The sequence below is a fragment of the Mastigoproctus giganteus genome, chromosome 7, assembly GCF_048544385.1.
Source record: "Mastigoproctus giganteus isolate SK-2022 chromosome 7, ASM4854438v1, whole genome shotgun sequence".
In the NCBI taxonomy this organism is placed as follows: Eukaryota; Metazoa; Arthropoda; class Arachnida; order Uropygi; family Thelyphonidae; genus Mastigoproctus; species Mastigoproctus giganteus.
The window spans coordinates 61,611,824-61,630,011 of record NC_143581.1 but is presented as its reverse complement, the minus strand read 5'-3'; the positions used below and the strand labels follow the sequence as shown (position 1 = coordinate 61,630,011).

The following is an 18,188-nucleotide window of genomic DNA, read 5'->3' as shown; positions in this document are numbered from 1 at the left end:
CTCTAATGAGTAGCATTTCTGTGCAGCTTAAGATCAATTAAATGTTTGCTTATTAAAGAAAAGGAAATTACCTCCGGAAATAACGACAGGAAATAAAAAAAAAAAAAAAGGACATATGAGCGAATTAATGTTGCAGATTAACTTGTATTTCCCAATGTACTTATTAATGATTATGAGCATTAAAGTGAAGAACTATAAAAAGAGATCATGGTGTACACTGAGTTCAAGGCTGCAATCATACCCGAGAAATTATGTCCAGTTAAAGCAAACATTCTTCTCAAATTATTAAAGATAAATCCAATAATAATTTTACCCAAAGAATTTTATTTAAATGAATACTGTATGTGAATATTGATGGGAAATGAACCATACTTGTTTTTTTTCCTCCCCCCCCCAATCCTAATAACTCAGGATGTGTATATGGTTTCAAAATAACACAAATCACAGGCCTAAAAAAAAAACCTATTTCCAAGTTCAATTTCTTTTTGCCAATCAAGTTTTAATTTTTTTCAAAAATGGAATTTCGATTTTGACAAAATGTAGTAAAAGGATACAACAAATAAATGGAATTTTATTATACAGGGTGTATCAAAAATATTGGTACAAACGTTTAGGGGAGGTAGGTGACATCTAAAAGAATGTGAATCGCATAGGAACCCATAACTGGAAACAGGAGGGCGCCGACTCTCTTTAAAAATTACAGCTGTGACTTGCAGGCTCCGAAAAGAGGATAAGTGTTTGCCTTTTTATTTACAAAATTGTTATTTTATATTTTACTTAAAACGTAGTCTTATAGTTATAGTTACACTGGTTATTTTTATTTTAATTTAGATAAACAGTTTTTGTAGATATACGTAATACTTAACATACGTAAAACCGTTATTTCGTTCAAATCTTGCAGCCATTGTTTTTGTATATAGTGGTAGGGAATTCAAATTTTTAAGTGAGGTAGTTACGTAGCTCTAACGTATAATTTATAGAGTAATACGCTTCACTGTTTCTATTAGATAGCGTAGCATAGTATTGACATTTAATTAATTTAATTTATTGATTTTATTAATTTAAAATATCATGCCCCAAACTAGAGCAGCAAAGCAACGGGCACAAAGTGGCAGGAGTGCTGTGACTCCGTGGAGAACTGAGGGGGGGCGATTCTCCAACCATCCATCAGAGCCTAAAAAAATGTGCGACTTGTGAAATGTTTGCCGAGCTCTCTGGAACGCAACATGATATTGCCATGGGGGATGTCTTTGTTTGTGCGCGATGTAAGGAGTGTAAGGAAATCAGGCAACAACTCAGCGTTGTTATAGGCCTATATGAGAGTTTGAAGGACAGGGTGGATGCCCTCGAAAGATCTAAATTGAGGGGCCCATCAGGCTCTCAGCTGGCCACATCAATGCCCGAGCTTGCACTTGGTCATCACGCAACACAGCAGCAACCCTCAAAGCAGAATGCGCTGGTCCCACAGGAACTAGTAGTTGTTGGTGGCTCTATTGTCAGGGAAACAGGAAACATGCTTTGTAAAAAGGATAGGTGGAACAGGACCAGGGTATGTCTGCCAGGGGCAAAGGTTGATGACGTTGTAGAGCGAATATCATCTTTTAAGGGCACAAAAGGTGATATAGTTGTATACGTTGGCACTAATGATATTAAGAGTAGGAGACCTGCAGAATTACTTAACAAGTACAGGTCACTGTTGAACAAAAGCCGAAAATTAGGGTTGAATTTTAAAGTGTCTGCAACTGTGCCCAGACACGATAGAAGGGAGTATATGATGAGAGCCTTGTCGATCAATTCGGCCCTGGAAAGAATGTGCAAGGCTCAAGGGGTAGAATTTTTTTCAGTCTGGACTGTACTTGTTAAAAGCAGAGACTGCTTCTATAGGGATGGGATACACTTAAATAGAAAGGGTGCAAGAATATTTGCTGATGCCATCAAGGCAGTGTTAGGTGGGTCGGAAAACTGATATCTTGGGGGGGGATACAAGGACTAATAGTTTAACAGTAGCCATAGGCAGAGGTGAAGGTGATTCTTGCACAACTTCTATTAGAATAAGTAGCAACCTGGAGCGTGGGGTGTTGGGGGTTTCAGGGACAGATGGCAATCATCCTGAAATAGGTGTGTATATGGGATGTGTTAGAGTAACAAGGAATAAGAGTAGGAGCATGTATACCAATGCTAGAAGTATAGTAAATAAATTTGATGAATTTGAACTGTTGGTCAAGACATCAAAGGCGGATATTGTTGGGATAGCAGAGATGTGGTGCCACACAGATATAAGGAATGCTAATCTGGAATTTGGGGAGTACCACATGTACAGAAAGGATAGACACGATAGAAAGGGAGGAGGTGTTATGCTGTTAGATAAGAAAAACATAAAATCAAAAGAAGTGCATCCAGTTGATATAGATGAACAGTGCACTGTTGAGTCAGTTTAGTGTGACATAAGCACTGCGAAAGCAAAAATAAGAGTAGGAGTGTGTTACAGGCCTAATGGCTTGAATGAGTACAATGAACAATTGTACAGAGAAATAGAGTGGGCTAGTAAATCGGAATGTCTTATAATGGGCGATTTTAACTTCCCAGATATTGACTGGAACTTGTGGGTTGGTCACTCACACACGAGTCAGACTTTTGTGGATTTATTGGATGATTGTGTTCTGCAGCAGCATGTTCGAGAGGCAACCAGAGAAAGTAATACTCTTGATCTGGTTATCAGCAGTGATCATTCGTGTATTAAGAATTTGCAGATAAAGGAACCATTAGGTGGCAGTGATCACAGTGTACTGATGTGGAATTTACTTAAACATTTAATTACCATCAGGGGTAAAGGAAAGGGTTTTTGCTTCCGTAAAGGTGAGTACAGTGGTCTCCGACAGTTTTTAAATTCTGTACAGTGGGATCAACTGACGATGTTACCAACAGTAAATTCTAAGTGGGAAGCATTCAAGGAATTAATCGTGGATGCTACTAAAAGTTTCATACCTATTAAGAAATATTGTTCAAGGTTTAGGCCTAAATGGTTATCAAATGAACTAATGAGACTCGTAACAGAGAAGAAAAATGCATGGGATGCATATAAATTATCAAGCGACTCAGAAGCCTATGGCAGATATAAGCTAGTCTGTAATCAGGTCACAAAGGAGGTTAGGCAGGCGAAGGCAGATTACGAGAAATCCTTGGCAAAAGATGCTAAGAAAAACAGCAAGGATTTCTTTACTTATATAAACTCTAAAAGGAAGGAGATGAATCTGATTGGTCCACTTGACATCGATGGTTCGACTGTTGATGATCCTGCTCAGATAGCAAACAAACTGAATGAGTATTTTGCATCTACATTCACACATGAGGAATTATTAAGGTGTGAAAATGGAAGAAGATTATCAAATTGTAGCAGGATACTTAATGATTTTGTAATAACTGAAAGCAAAGTGGAGGAGAAATTGAAGTTAAACATAAGAAAAGCACCTGGGGTAGATGGGATCTATCCAGTTATATTAAAGGAGGCGGCAAAGCAACTAAGCAAATCCTTGGCCATAATTATGAGCGCATCCTTGGATTCAGGGGAGGTCCCCATGGACTGGAGATGTGCAAGTGTATTGCCAATTCACAAGGGGGGATCCAAGGGTGACACGAGTAATTACAGACCAGTTAGTTTAACTTCTGTTCTGGGTAAAATAATGGAGTCACTGGTTAAAGATGCATTGCAGGATCATCTAGACAAGACTGCAGCAATAATTCAGACACAGCATGGGTTTGTTAAGGGAAAGTCTTGTCTGACAAATTTGATAGGATATTATGATGTGGTTACAAAGGAACTGGATGCAAAAAATAATTTTGATATCATATATTTGGATTTCAGGAAAGCTTTTGACACTGCTGCGCATGGAAGACTGTTGTACAAATTGGAGCAGAATGGTATTAAGGGTAAGTTGCTACAATGGATAAAAGGATTGTTAAGTGGGAGAAGACAGAGGGTGGTAATTAATGGGTGCTGCTCTTCGTGGACTAATGTTATTAGTGGAGTCCCACAGGATTCGGTGTTAGGTCGGTGTTAGATGATATACCTTCATCAATGATATTGATGAAGGTATATCAGGCTTAATGTCGAAGTTTGCAGATGATACAAAGGTTGGCAGGGTTGTTAATGACAGTAATGGCAGTGTGCTACTGCAACAGGATCTAGATAATTTGGGCGGATGGGCTAAGAAGTGGCAACTGAAGTTTAACCTTGACAAATGCAAAGTACTGCATATGGGTAGAAATAACCCCAGAGAATCGTACCAACTGTGTGGTACTACACTTAAGGTAGAAAATGAAAAAGACCTGGGAGTAATTGTGCAGTCAGATATGAAGTTTTCTGAGCAATGCCGACAGGTTGCCAGGGCAGGTCATGGGGTTTTGTCAATGATATATAGGAATTTTGCTAGCAGGGAGAAGGAGGTGATTGTCCCTCTGTATAAGGCAATGGTCAGGCCATGCCTTGAGTACTGCGTACAGGTCTGGAAGACTCATTTTAGGAAGGATGTAGATTTACTTGAGCGTGTACAGAGAAGGGCAACAAGATTGGTGAGGGGAATGAAGGGATCTTCTTACCAAGAGAGGCTTAAGTTCTGCAAATTACAGTGGCTGGAGACTAGGCACCTGCATGGTGATCTGATTGAGGAGTATAAGGCCTTGAATGGGTTGAGCACGCTGAATTCTGATGGGATCCTTCCACTTGTTCAGATTATGAACCTAAGGGGCATAAATTCAAATTAAGAAAAGACAGATGTAGAATTGATGTGCGGAAATTTGCCTTTAGCCAGCGGGTGGTTAATTGCTGGAACAAATTTCCATCTGTCGTTGTGGAAGTTGACAGGTTAAATAAATTTAAGGAGGAACTGGACAGGCATTTGGAGGGAATGGTGTGATTTTTTTTTTTTTTTTTTTGGCTGATGCTGCATAAGCTCATACACTTGCTATCTTGCATCACATGCCACTACTACTACGTCACGGGAAAGTAGTAGCAGAGGCACAAGAAGCAGAAATGACACAAGACAGTAATTAGTGGCAAACATTTATTTGACATAATATTAACAATGGAGTACGAGATGGATGCATTTCATTATGTTACAACAGATGCTCGAAGGTTCCACCATGAGACGCGATGCATGCATGACACCGAAGCAGCATGGATTGGCGGACACAGTCGAACACACCTGAAGTTTCTTTGACAGTAGCAGCAACGCAGATGAGTCTCGCCACGAGATCCATTTCCTTCTCCACAGGCAATTCATACACGATAGATTTGAGGGCCCCCACAGAAAGAAATCAAGGCTCGATAAATCAGGTGAGCGTGGGGGCCAGGCAACGGGTCCACCACGGCCAATCCATCGACGCCCAAAACGCCTGTTCAAATGGTCACGAACACACATTCCATAATGGGCAGGCATCCCGTCATGTTGAAACCAAATGCTGCATCTCACATTTGATGGAACATCGTCAAGTAAACCTGGTAGAACTTGTTCAAGAAAGATCCGATATTTAGTGGAGTTCAAACGGGATGGTAACAGGTATGGGCCGACTAAGCAGTCACCGACCATACCTGCCCACACATTTATTGCGAAGCGATGTTGTGCCACAAGGTGGCAACCACCGTGTGGGCCCTCTGCTAATCCATACACTAGGTGCATGTCTCCCAGCTCACAGTTTGTATATCGATGCATGCTCTTCGTGCACCAACTACTGCTTGAATGAGTAAATCAGAAATTTTTCCCTCTCGCGAACTGATGAACAGCGCCGTGTACTGACTTAAGGTGATGTTTCCGGTTATGGATTCACATTCCTTTAGATGTTACCTACCTCCCCTAAACGTTTGTACCAATATTTTTGAGACACCCTGTATATTCATATATTTAATTCAATAATTTATCACAGATGTCAACTGTAAATATTCAGCATATCACCAAATATTTATTCTGTGCATAATAAAACTACATACCTCCTGTGTGAAATTTTCAGTAAGAATATCCCCATCATCTAATATGACATGGCAGCAACGCTTTAGGCTTGTGACATAACTTGTCTGTAGGAATCTACATAAACATGGAGGCGTTGCAATTAAAATTTCACAACCATTCAACAACGACACCTAACATCAATGAGAAAAAAAAATTTTAATAAGAAAAAGAAATTATATATAATTTTTTTTAAAAAGAATACTACATTTATACATTTTCATTCAATTTTAATTATTCATTTGTTATTGCAATATTCAGAATATTAAATCTCTAGAAAGTGTACAGAAAAAAAAAAAGAAAAGTCACATATTGAATACATTGTAGTATTAGTATTGAATTGTAGTATTAGTCACATATTGAATACATTGTAGATTGATGATCAATTTTTTTTTTTTTTGGGGGGGGGGGGGGGGAGGCAAGAAAAAATTTAAAATAGTGCATTTAAAAATATATTCTTTATTTTGACACTATATTTGATAACATGAGCAAATATCTTTGGGATCAGTAGTCATGTTATCAAAAAAAAAAAAAGTTTCTGGAGCCATGAAACAAGTGAAAATCAATCTAAAACCAAAATTCTTGATAATAAAACATGGCACATTTTTTTAAGCAGAATAGCTGTAAAGAATTTTTTACAATATTCTTTTCCATTAAAATATCAGCTGTTTGCAGTCAATATTTGTGTACATTTGAAATACAATTCTTAAAATATTACATCATGTCACAATACAGGTTGTTGTGTTTACCCATAAAAATATATCTTACAACAATTTAGGGAAGTTTGTTGCTGTTGTTTGTTATTTGGTTTTTAGAAGCATTACCTACGCAACTAAGGCCATATTGCTCCGGGGATATGCGGTGGTCATTCCCTGACCTTTCCGCATCCTCCGTATTTGGTGGTCACGGGCTCGAACCCTGGTCTAATCAAGAAGTATGGGTTATGCACTGCTACTCCAGCCCACCTGGCTAGGGAGGTGGCAATTTAGGGAATTAGATATGACAGTGATCTGTTGTACTGCCGGCAAATAATGTTTGCATACGTTCATAGACAGTAGTAATGTCGAGGAGGGTTAACAAGTGCAAGCTCATCTGTCTGCCTCCAACCTCTCTCCTTCAGTAACAAAAAGACAATAATAGTGAGTATGTGCATAATTTATCTGTGTATCAACTGCATATTGTTTGTCTTCTGTGTTTTGCTTAGTACTGTACTATACTGTTAAAATGTTTAAGTAAAAGCAAAGGAAGTGTCCGAATCACCTGGACAATTTCTCCTATGTGTGTGGGCAGTTTACAAAAATGCAGAGGAAGAAAATCCACAATATTAAGATCTACAGAAAATCTACAAAAAATGCATATTCTTTGTACTTAGGTTCCAATATTGGTGGTCAGGACAAAAGATGTGCTCTATTACCTTCCACCAATGATGTGGCAGGAACCATGCAACCACATCAATGATTGCTATTTCTACATGACAAAAATATCAAGGATGTCTAGAAAGAGCAAGTACAGCATCAAATATCCTAACATATCATCTGCAATAAGGGTTGTTCCACATAATGAAGACCTGCCAATAACAGATCCCTAAAATCACAGGATAAAGGAAGCAGTGATGAATACAGTGAGAATTGTTGTTTTGCAGACTTTGCTGGACTTTCCACTTCAAATAGATTTGGACTACCAAAAAGAAAATGGTAATGTGCTACACTTAATTAAGCAAAAAGAATTGAATGACTTAGTTGGTGATTTAAACTTATCTAAAGAGCAAGCATAACTCCTTGGTTATAGGTTACAACAGCTGAAGTTACTTGAAACATGAAGAAAAATTACAGTATACTAAAAATGTCACAAAGCGTTTTCAAAATATCTCATAATGGAAGGTACCACATTTCTGTAAAGATATCAGTAGTCTTTTCCATGACCTGGGCACTGACACAATGCCCAGAATGAATGGCACATATCTATTGATACCTCAATATTAAGTTTAAAAGTTTTTCTGCACGATAGAAATGCATTTCTATCAGTTTCTATACTTCGTGTTGTTGGTTTGAAATAAATATATAAGGTATGTACGTGATCCCGATCCAAGCTATGACTATGCTTGGTATGTCTGTGGCAATCTTAAGGTAATTGGATCACTCACTAGTCTACAGGGAGGTTTTACAAAGGTAATATAAGGAGTGATCATTTAATTTATGGACTGGTGCAAGATTTTATGTTTACTACGTGAACTTTCCATAACTACCACTAGAGGCACTCCCACTGATCACTACTGAGCAGACTCTGGGTGCGCATGCCAGTACTTGTCGAGCTAGCATTGCGCAAAATGTTTTTTTTAGCCGCATGTCCATGACATCGTTTTTGAAGCAAGTATCATGTTGGATATACAGATTGAAGCAATATGCAATTTGTTATTGTATCAGAAAGGACTTAAATGCATCAGAAACAGTTAAAGAGATGAATGAAGCATATGATAATAAGTCTTGGCAGGACAGCCACATTCCAGTGTGACTGAACTTTCTGGCGTGAAGAAGTTTCTCCATCAAGACAATGCCAGGCCCCATGTGGCTAATATTGTGCAGGCAGTGTGATCACTGCCGTACATGCCAAGGTTCTGCCACCCCCCCCCCCCTATTCACCAAACTTAGCCCTGTGTGATTTCTTCTTGTTTCCACATCTGAAGAAAGCTTTGAAAGGCAAGCGTTTCAAGTCTAACATAACAATGCTTGCAGAACAACAATGGAAGCACTTCGCAGTCTTTCAATGGTATTTCAATGGTATTCACATTTCCGAGGTGGCCAAACTTCAGTTAAGATTTTGAGAGCAAGTCATTCTTTGTCAAGTGAGACTGATGAATATGTTAAAAAAAAAAATGCACCAAGTTTTTAATTTTATATAAATAAATATATTTTATATAAATTTTATAAATATAAATGATATTTATAACAGTCGATACTGAAACATAAATATAGCGTTATAACTGTGTTGGGATACAAGTTTAGGGTTTTAATTTTGTACTGAAATTGAAATTAAATCGAAATCATGACTCAGACTAGAGCAGCAAAGCAAAAGCCTCAAGCTAATGGGAGTGCTGTGGCTCAGGGGAAAACTGAGAGGGGCAGTTGCCCTCTGAATCACAGCCTTCTAAAATGCACTGCTTGCTTAATGTTTGTGGAGCAATCGGTTACGGGACATGATATTGCCATGGGGGATGTCTTTGTATGTGCGTGATGCAAGGAGTGTAAGGAAATCAGGCGACAACTCAGCATTGTTATGGGCCTATATGAGAGCTTGAAGGACAGGGTGGATGCCCTCGAAGGATTAAAAGTGAGGGGCCCATCAAGCTCTCAGCTGCCCACACCAACGCAGAGCTTGCACTTAGGCATCACGCAACACAGCGGCAACCCCCCAAGGCAGAATGCGCTGGTCCCAAAGAAACTAGTAGTTGTTGGTGACTCTATTGTCAGGGAAACGGGAAACATGCTTTGTAAAAAGGATAGGTGGAACAGGACCAGGGTATGTCTGCCAGGGGCAAAGGTTGATGACGTTGTAGAGCGAATATCATCTTTTAAGGGCACAAAAGGTGATATAGTTGTACACGTTGGCACTAATGATATTAAGAGTAGGAGACCGGCAGAAATACTCAACAAGTACAAGTCACTGTTGAAAAAAAGCCGTGAATTAGGGTTGAATTTGAAAGTGTCTGCAATTCTGCCCAGACAAGATAGGAGGGAGTATATGATGAGAGCCCAGTCTATCAATTCGGCACTGGAAAGATTGTGCAAGGCTCAAGGAGTAGAATTTTTTTTCAACCTGGTCTGTACTTGTTAACAGGAGAGACTGCTTCTACAGGGATGGGATACACTTAAATAGAAAGAGTGCAAGAATGTTTGCTGATGCTATCGAGGCAGTGTTAGGTGGGTCGGAAAACTGCTAGATTGAGGGTATACAAGGACTAATAGATTAACAGTAGCCACTGGCAGAGGTGAAAGTGATTCTTGCACTGCTTCTATTGGAATGAGCAGCAGCTTGGAAAATAAGATGCAGGATATTTCAGAGACTGCTGGGAGTCATTGGGGTACAAGTAAACACATGGGTTGTGTTAGAGTAGCTAAGAAAAAGAACACGTGCATGTATACTTGCGTGTACACCAATGCTAGGAGTTTGGTAAATAAAATTGATGAATTTGAGGTATTACTCAAAGCATCAAAGGCAGATATTGTTGGGATATCAGAGACGTGGTGTCACACAGATATAAGTAATGCAGAACTGGAATTTGGGGAGTACAACATCTACAGAAAGGATAGACAGGATAGGAAGGGAGGAGGGGTTATGCTATTATTTAAGAAACACATAAAATCCAAGGAAGTGAAGCCAATCGACATTGCTGGACAGTGCAGTGTCGAGTCAGTTTGGTGTGACATAAGCATTGGGAGATCAAAATTGAGAGTAGGAGTGTGCTACAGGCCTAATGACTCTGATGAATATAATAAGAAACTGCACGGGGAAATAGAGTGGGCCAGTAAATCAGCGAGTCTTATAATGGGGGATTTTAATTTCCCAGATATTGACTGGAATTTGGTGGCTGGTCACTCAAACGCTAGTAAGGCTTTTGTGGATTTATTGGATGATTGTTTTCTACATCAGCATGTTCGGGAGGCAACTAGAGGGAGCAATACTCTTGATTTGATTATCAATAGTGATTCTTCATGCATTAAGAATCTGCAGATACAGGAACCACTAGGTGGCAGTGATCACAGTGTGCTGAAGTGGGATTTACTCAAGAAGGTAACTACCATCAGGGGTAAAGGGAAGGGTTATTGCTTTCGTAAAGGCGATTACGATGGTCTGAGACAGTATTTAAATTCTATACAGTGGGACCAACTGTTGATGTTACCAACAGCAAACTCAAAATGGGAAGCATTCAAAGAACTTATCTTGGAAGCTACTAGGCTTTACATACCAACTAAGAAATATTGTTCAAGGTTGAGGCCTAAATGGATGTCGGATGAACTAATGAGACAAATGGCAGAGAAGAAAAATGCATGGGATACATATAAATTAATATGTGACACAGAAGCCTATGATATATATAAGTTGATCTGTAACCAAGTTACAAAGGAGGTTAGGCAGGCAAAGGCAGATTACGAGAAATCTTTGGCAAGGGATGCAAAGGAAAACAGCAAAGAGTTCTTTACTTATGTAAACTCTAGAAGGAAGGGGATGAATCAGATTGGTCCACTTGATATCGATGGTTCAACTGTTCATGATCCTGCTCAGGTAGCTAACAAACTAAATCAATATTTTGCATCTACATTCACACATGAGGAGTTATTCAGGAAGAGGAATGCCATAGATGAAGTAAACACTGGCAGTGAGCTAGAGAATCTTGTAATAACTGAGAGTAAAGTGGAGGAGAAATTGTTGAAGATAAATACAAGAAAGGCACCTGGGGTGGATGGGATCTATCCAGTTATATTAAAGAAGGCAGCAAAGGAAGTAAGCAAACTGTTAGCCATAATTATGAGCTTCTTTGGACTCAGGGGAGGTACCCACTAGGGCTTGCAAACCGGTTTTATACACCGGTTAAATCCGGTTTTCATATTGAGTTGTTAAAACCGAAACCGAGCTTCTAAAACCGGATTCTAATATTTTTTTAGTGAGCCCTCGAATATAGTTTTTTGTTAGGCACATTTTCGTTTGTTTGTTCGTTTGTCTGGATCGTTCAACTGCTTTACGTTTTAAACATGTTTTTTTATTTTATTTTATATTTAGGTACGAATCTCATGGGCAAGTGGCCCAAATCTAGGAGGGGTGCCTTTTATCTTCCCACCTGTATCATGGCACGATGCAGGTGTACTCATTTACGACTGAGTGAGTCGGAGCGATAGCGTAAAAGAAAATGCTCAACATTTCTCCATTCCATCTATCTTGTTCGCCAGGCAAGTTATGGAACGCGCCTTATTGATGGTTACCCACTAGAAACAGATTTGCTGAATATTGCATCAAATTACAATCGTAGAAAGTTTTTTGCTTCTGACGTAGCCCAGTGGTCAGGAGCGAGAGTGCAAAGCACGCGTTCCTTGAGTGGACAGGGGTTCAAGCCCGTGACTACTAAATACGATAAATATTTGTATTGACGATTTATTGTAAACTCTACTGACTTGGTTGTCGTGCCGGAGTATAAACAGAAAATTTAATTTAATTTAAATTTGCGATCAAATGTTCTCCAAAAAGCAGCTTCACCAAATTTAGCTTTTATGTAATTTTGAAAATACAATAGATTTAATTGTGGGAAAAAAAATTGCAAGTAAATAAATAAAAAATTTCTTTCGTGAAAATTTTGAAACTTGCCTCATTTAGACTCTTCAACTCTTCATTCAGTGCTTGCGGGAGTGACTCACAGTATTGTGTCTTTGTTATCTTCAATATTTTTATTTAAAATTGTCGGTGATATAAATTCCTACTAATTAATATTTATTACTCTTAATATGTCTAAGATGAAATCAAATGTATGGAATTATTTTGCTCAAAAAAGCAAAGATGAAGCACAATGTTCGAAATTTCAGAAGATAATGAAATCATCTGGAGGATCTACATCATCTTTGATGTTGCATTTAAAGAAAATGCATCAGATTGACATTAAACAAGATAACAGTGAACCTCCCGTAAAAATGCATTAGAAAACTTTATCGTTAAGAAATCTAGGGAAGAAGAGATTTCAAAATTAGCTGCTTTAGATGGATTTTCTTTTAATTCAATTGCCAAGAGTGAGTTTATACAATCAAGCCTTCACCTTCAGAGAAATAAATACGATAAATTACCACCAGCCTCAGTGAATGGAATTAAAAATATGGTTCTGAATTATTATAAAACTAAGAAAGAACTCATTCAGCATTTCAAAAATTTATTGGTTTTGGGTGCATGGTATTCATTGACTCTAGACGAATATACGTCTATACAAAATAAAAGGTATATGAATATAAATGTGCATTCAAAAGACAATCATTGGTCGTTAGGCCTTATTGAGATTAATGGTTCACTTGATAGCAGAAGAACTGAGCAAATTGTGAATGGACACTTGAAGGAATTTGGTTTGAACTTGGATGAGGATATTTTTGCCTGCACCACCGATGGAGTAGCAATGATGATTAAGTTTGGCAAGAAAATTACGCCTAATCATCAACAATGTATAGCCCATTGTACACATCTGTCAGTTATAGATGTACTTTATGAAAAAGCAATCAATTATGGTGCCACAGTCTCTGAGTCTCCCAAAGACAATGAAGAAAATGAAAATAATGAAGGAAGTAGTGATGATTGAGTGATGAGTGAAGAAAGACAGCAAGGCATGCTTTATCAAACTGATTTTACCAATGAGCTCATTTGTTTCGTCGATCCAGTAGCCAATATTGCACAAACTATTAACAAAGTCAGAAAAATTTGCAAGCTTTTTCGAAAATCGCCTACCAAAAATGACATATTACAAAATTTTGTTAAAGCAAAATTTAATGGGAAAGAATATAAATTTATATTAGATTGCAAGACTAGATGGGATAGCACATTCTATATGATTGAGAGATTTTTGAAATTGAAAAATTGCATTCCAAATGCTCTATGTGCAGTACTGTCAACTGAAGCTGTGTCTGACCATGACTGGAAAACACAAAATTTCACATAGCAATTATTATTGCTATGTGAAATTTTGCAAACAGTTGAAATGATTCTGAAGGCTATAACCTCAGAAGATACAGACTTACTTAAAGCAGAGTCTTCAATAGAATTTCTGCTTGCTAACCTTGATACAGCAGAAAACCCATTTGCTTTAAAAAGTTTCACCAAAGCCTTTTTGCAGTGTTATAATGCAAGATGAAATTGCCCGACTGTGGCTTTGCTGAGCTATCTACACAACCCCAAAAAGTTTAGGAAAGAAGATTCAGGTTCAAAAACTTTTGATTTTCCAAGTAAGCAAGTTTTGAAAAAGCATGCTGAAGAGATTATTTGCAAAACATTCCGAAAGAGTCTTAGCGTTGAATGAAGAAACTGAAAATAAACAAACTGTTCTTTTAGAAGAAAAAAAAAGACTCGTCTAGTTCCGATGTTGGAGATACACTCATGCGAGAGTATGATAGTGTAATAAAGAGATTAACTGAAGAGCCTTCAAAATATCCGAGTGAATTGGAAATCAGCAAAGAATTTAAAATTTTGGAGGCAACTAGCAGTAGAAGTGAAAAGCTGGAGAAAGTTTATAGAGCACTGCTGACCATTAAACCAACAAGTGTCCAATCTGAGAGAGTGTTTTCGATCACTGGTCTCTTTAACACAAAAATAAGGTCAAGTCTATCGGGAAAAATGCTTAATATACTGTGTTTTTTAAAGGATCATTTTCAGAAAAAAGCTGAGTAATAAATAGTAAAGTAATTTCCCCAAGCTGTCTTTTTTTCACATTACTTTTATTTATTTATTATTATTATTATAGGGCTTATTATTTTATTTTATTTTCTTTTTTTTGTTTACTATACGAGAAGATAGTTTTTATTGAAAGGATTTGAATATGAATACAATTTGTAATTTTGTATAATCTCAAGCTGGTTAAATTTTTTGGAGCATTTTAAATTTTTTTATTTTTTTTTACTATAAGAGGTGATAGATAGATTTTGTTTAAAAGATTTGATTACGATTTATACAATCTACCCAAGATAAAATAAATACCTGTGTTATAAGCTTTTAATTATTTTCCCTAAGTCTGAGAAAATCGGTTTTAAAACCAGTTTTAAGAGTAAACTTCGGTTAAACTTGGTTTTGAAATTTCTCGGTTTTATGCAAGCCCTAGTACCCACAGACTGGAGATGTGCAAATGTAACCCAATTCACAAAGGAGGATCAAAGGCTGACACAAGTAATTATAGACCTGTGAGTTTAACTTCTGTTCCAAGAAAATTAATGGAAGCACTGGTTAAAGAAGCACTGCAGGATCATCTTGACAAGGATTCAGTTATAGCTCAGACACAGCATGGTTTTGTTAAGGGAAGGTCTTGCCTGACCAATTTGATTGGATACTATGATGTAGTCACAAAAGAATTGGATGCAGGGAATAACTTTGATATTATATATTTGAATCTTAGAAAGGCTTCTGATACTGTTGCACATGGAAAACTGCTGCCCAAATTGGAGCATTGTGGCACTGGTGGCAAATTGTTCCTATGGATAAAGAGACGGTTGAGTGGCAGAAGACAGAGAGTTGTAATTAATGGACACTGCTCATCATGGACTAATGTTATTAGTGGAGTCCCTCAGGGTTCAGTGTTGGGTCCATTGTTGTTTTCTGTATTTATAGATAATATTGATGATGGTATATCAGGCTTAATGTTCAAGTTTGCAGACGATACAAAGGTTGGCATGGTTGTTAAGGACGCTACTGACGTTACGCTGCTGCAACAGGATCTGGAAAGGTTGAGCAGATGGGCTGAGAGGTGGCAAATGAAGTTTAACATTGACAAATGTAAAGTACTACATATGGGAAACAGCAACCCCAGAGCAACGTATCAACTCTGTGGTACTACACTGACAGTGGTGGAGAATGAAAAGGACCTGGGGGTAATTGTGCAGGCAGATATGAAGTTCTCTGAGCAGTGCAGACGGGCTGCAAGAGTAGCTCATGGTGTCTTATCAATGATATACAGGAATTTTTCTAGCAGGGATAGGGAGGTGATTATTCCCTTATATAAGGCAATGGTCAGGCACAGTATACAGGTCTGGAGGCCTCATTTCAAGAAGGATGTAGAGCTGTTGGAATGAGTACAGAGAAGGGCAACAAGATTAGTGAATGGAACAAAGGTATGCTCTTACGAAGAAAGGCTTAAGTTTTGCAAATTACAGTGTCTGGAGACTAGGCACCGGTGAGGTGATCTGATAGAGGTGTACAAAGCCATGAATGGTTTGAGAATGCTCAATGCTGCCTCTTGCTCAGAATAATCATCGGAGAGGGCATAAATTCAAATTGAGGAAAGACAGATGTAGGATAGATATGTGTGGAAATTTGCCTTTAGCCAGCAGGTAGTTGGTTGTTGGAACAGACTTCCATCCCTTGTTGTGGAAGTTGATAGCCTAAATAAATTTAAGGCTCAGCTGGACAGGTATTTCGAACGAACGGAGGGGTGAAGTGGAAGGGTTTTTTTTTTTTTTTTTTTGGCTGATGCTGCATAAGCTTGGTTTCTTGCCTCATATGCCTCTACTAATGCTAAAGCTAATATTTATTCAAGGAATTAATTGTGGATGCTACTAAAAGTTTCATACCTAAATGGTTATCAAATGAACTAATGAGACTCGTGACAGAGAAGAAAATGCATGGGATGCATATAAATTATCAAGAGACTCAGAAGCCTATGACAGATATAAGCTAGTCTTTAATCAGGTCACAAAGGAGGTTAGGCAGGCGAAGGCAGATTACGAGAAATCCTTGGCAAAAGATGCTAAGAAAAACAGCAAGGATTTCTTTACTTATATAAACTCTAAAAGGAAGGGGATGAATCTGATTGGTCCACTTGATATCGATGGTTCGACTGTTGATGATCCTGCTCAGATAGCAAACAAACTGAATAAGTATTTTGCATCTACATTCACACATGAGGAGTTATTAAAGTTTGAAAATGGCAGCAGGATGCTAATTGATTTTGTAATAACTGAGAGCAAAGTGGAAGAGATATTGTTGAATTTAAACATAAGAAAGGCACCTGGGGTGAATGGGATCTATCCAGTTATATTAAAGGTGGCGGCAAAGCAACTAAGCAAACCCTTAGCCATAATTATGAGAGCATCCTTGGACTCAAGGGAGGTCCCCATGGACTGGAGATGTGCAAATGTATCCCCAATTCACAAAGGGGGATCGAAGGGTGACATGAATAATTACAGACCAGTTAGTTTAACTTCTGTTCCAGGTAAAATAATGGAGTCACTGGTTAAAGATGCATTGCAGGATCATCTAGACAAGACTGCAGCAATAATTCAGACACAGCATGGGTTTGTTAAGGGAAAGTCTTGTCTGACAAATTTGATAGGATATTATGATGTGGTTACAAAGGAACTAGATGCAAAAAAATTATTTTGATATCATATATTTGGATTTCAGAAAAGCTTTTGACACTATTGCGTATGGTACTCCTATTGTACAAATTGGAGCAGAATGGTATTAAGGGTAAGTTGCTACAATGGATAAAAGAATGGTTGAGTGGGAGAAGACAGAGGGTGGTAATTAATGGGTGCTGCTCTTCGTGGACTAATGTTATTAGTGGAGTCCCACAGGATTCGGTGTTGGGTCCTCTTTTGTTTTGTATATTTATCAATGATATTTATGAAGGTACATCAGGCTTAGTGTCGAAGTTTGCAGATGATACAAAGGTTGGCAGGGTTGTTAATGACAGTAATGGCAGTGTGTTGCTGCAACAGGATCTAGATAATTTGGGCAGGATGGGCTAAGAAGTGGCAAGTGAAGTTTAACCTTGACAAATGCAAAGTACTGCATATGTGTAGAAGTAACCTCAGAGAAATGTACCAACTGTGTGGTACTACACTTAAGGTGGTAGAAAATGAAAAAGACCTGGGAGTAATTGTGCAGGCAGATATGAAGTTTTCTGAGCAATGCAGACAGGCTGCCAGGGCAGGTCATGGGGTTTTGTCAATGATATATAGGAATTTTGCTAGCAGGTAGAAGGAGGTGATTGTCCCTCTGTATAAGACAATGGTCGCCATGCCTTGAGTACTGCGTACAGGTCTGGAGGCCTCATTTTAGGAAGGATGTAGATTTGCTTGAGCGTGTGCAGAGAAGGGCAACAAGATTGGTGAGTGGAATGAAGGGATCCTCTTACCAAGAGAGGCTTAAGTTCTGCAAATTACAGTGGCTGGAGACTAGGCACCTGCACGGTGATCTGATTGAGGTATATAAGGCCTTGAATGGGTTGAGCACGCTGAATTCTGATGGGATCCTTCCATTTGTTCAGATTACGAACCTAAGGGGCCATAAATTCAAATTAAGAAAAGACAGATGCAGAATAGATGCGGAAATTTGCCTTTATCCAGCGGGTGATTAATTGCTGGAACAAACTTCCATCTGTCGTTGTGGAAGTTGATAGGTTAAGTAAATTTAAGAAGGAACTGGACAGGCATTTGGAGGGAAAGGTGTGTTTTTTTTTTT

General features: G+C 38.3%; 1 protein-coding gene across 1 annotated transcript in view; it reads right to left on the bottom strand.

Moving 5' to 3' along the window:
• LOC150082952 (uncharacterized) overlaps positions 1-18,188 on the bottom strand; it is a 294,273-nt gene that overhangs the window by 18,114 nt on the left and 257,971 nt on the right. Inside the window, exon 12 of the mRNA XM_090378332.1 lies at positions 5,984-6,133. Coding sequence (XP_090234458.1) covers positions 5,984-6,133 — 150 coding nt within the window. The remainder of the gene's footprint in view (positions 1-5,983; positions 6,134-18,188) is intronic.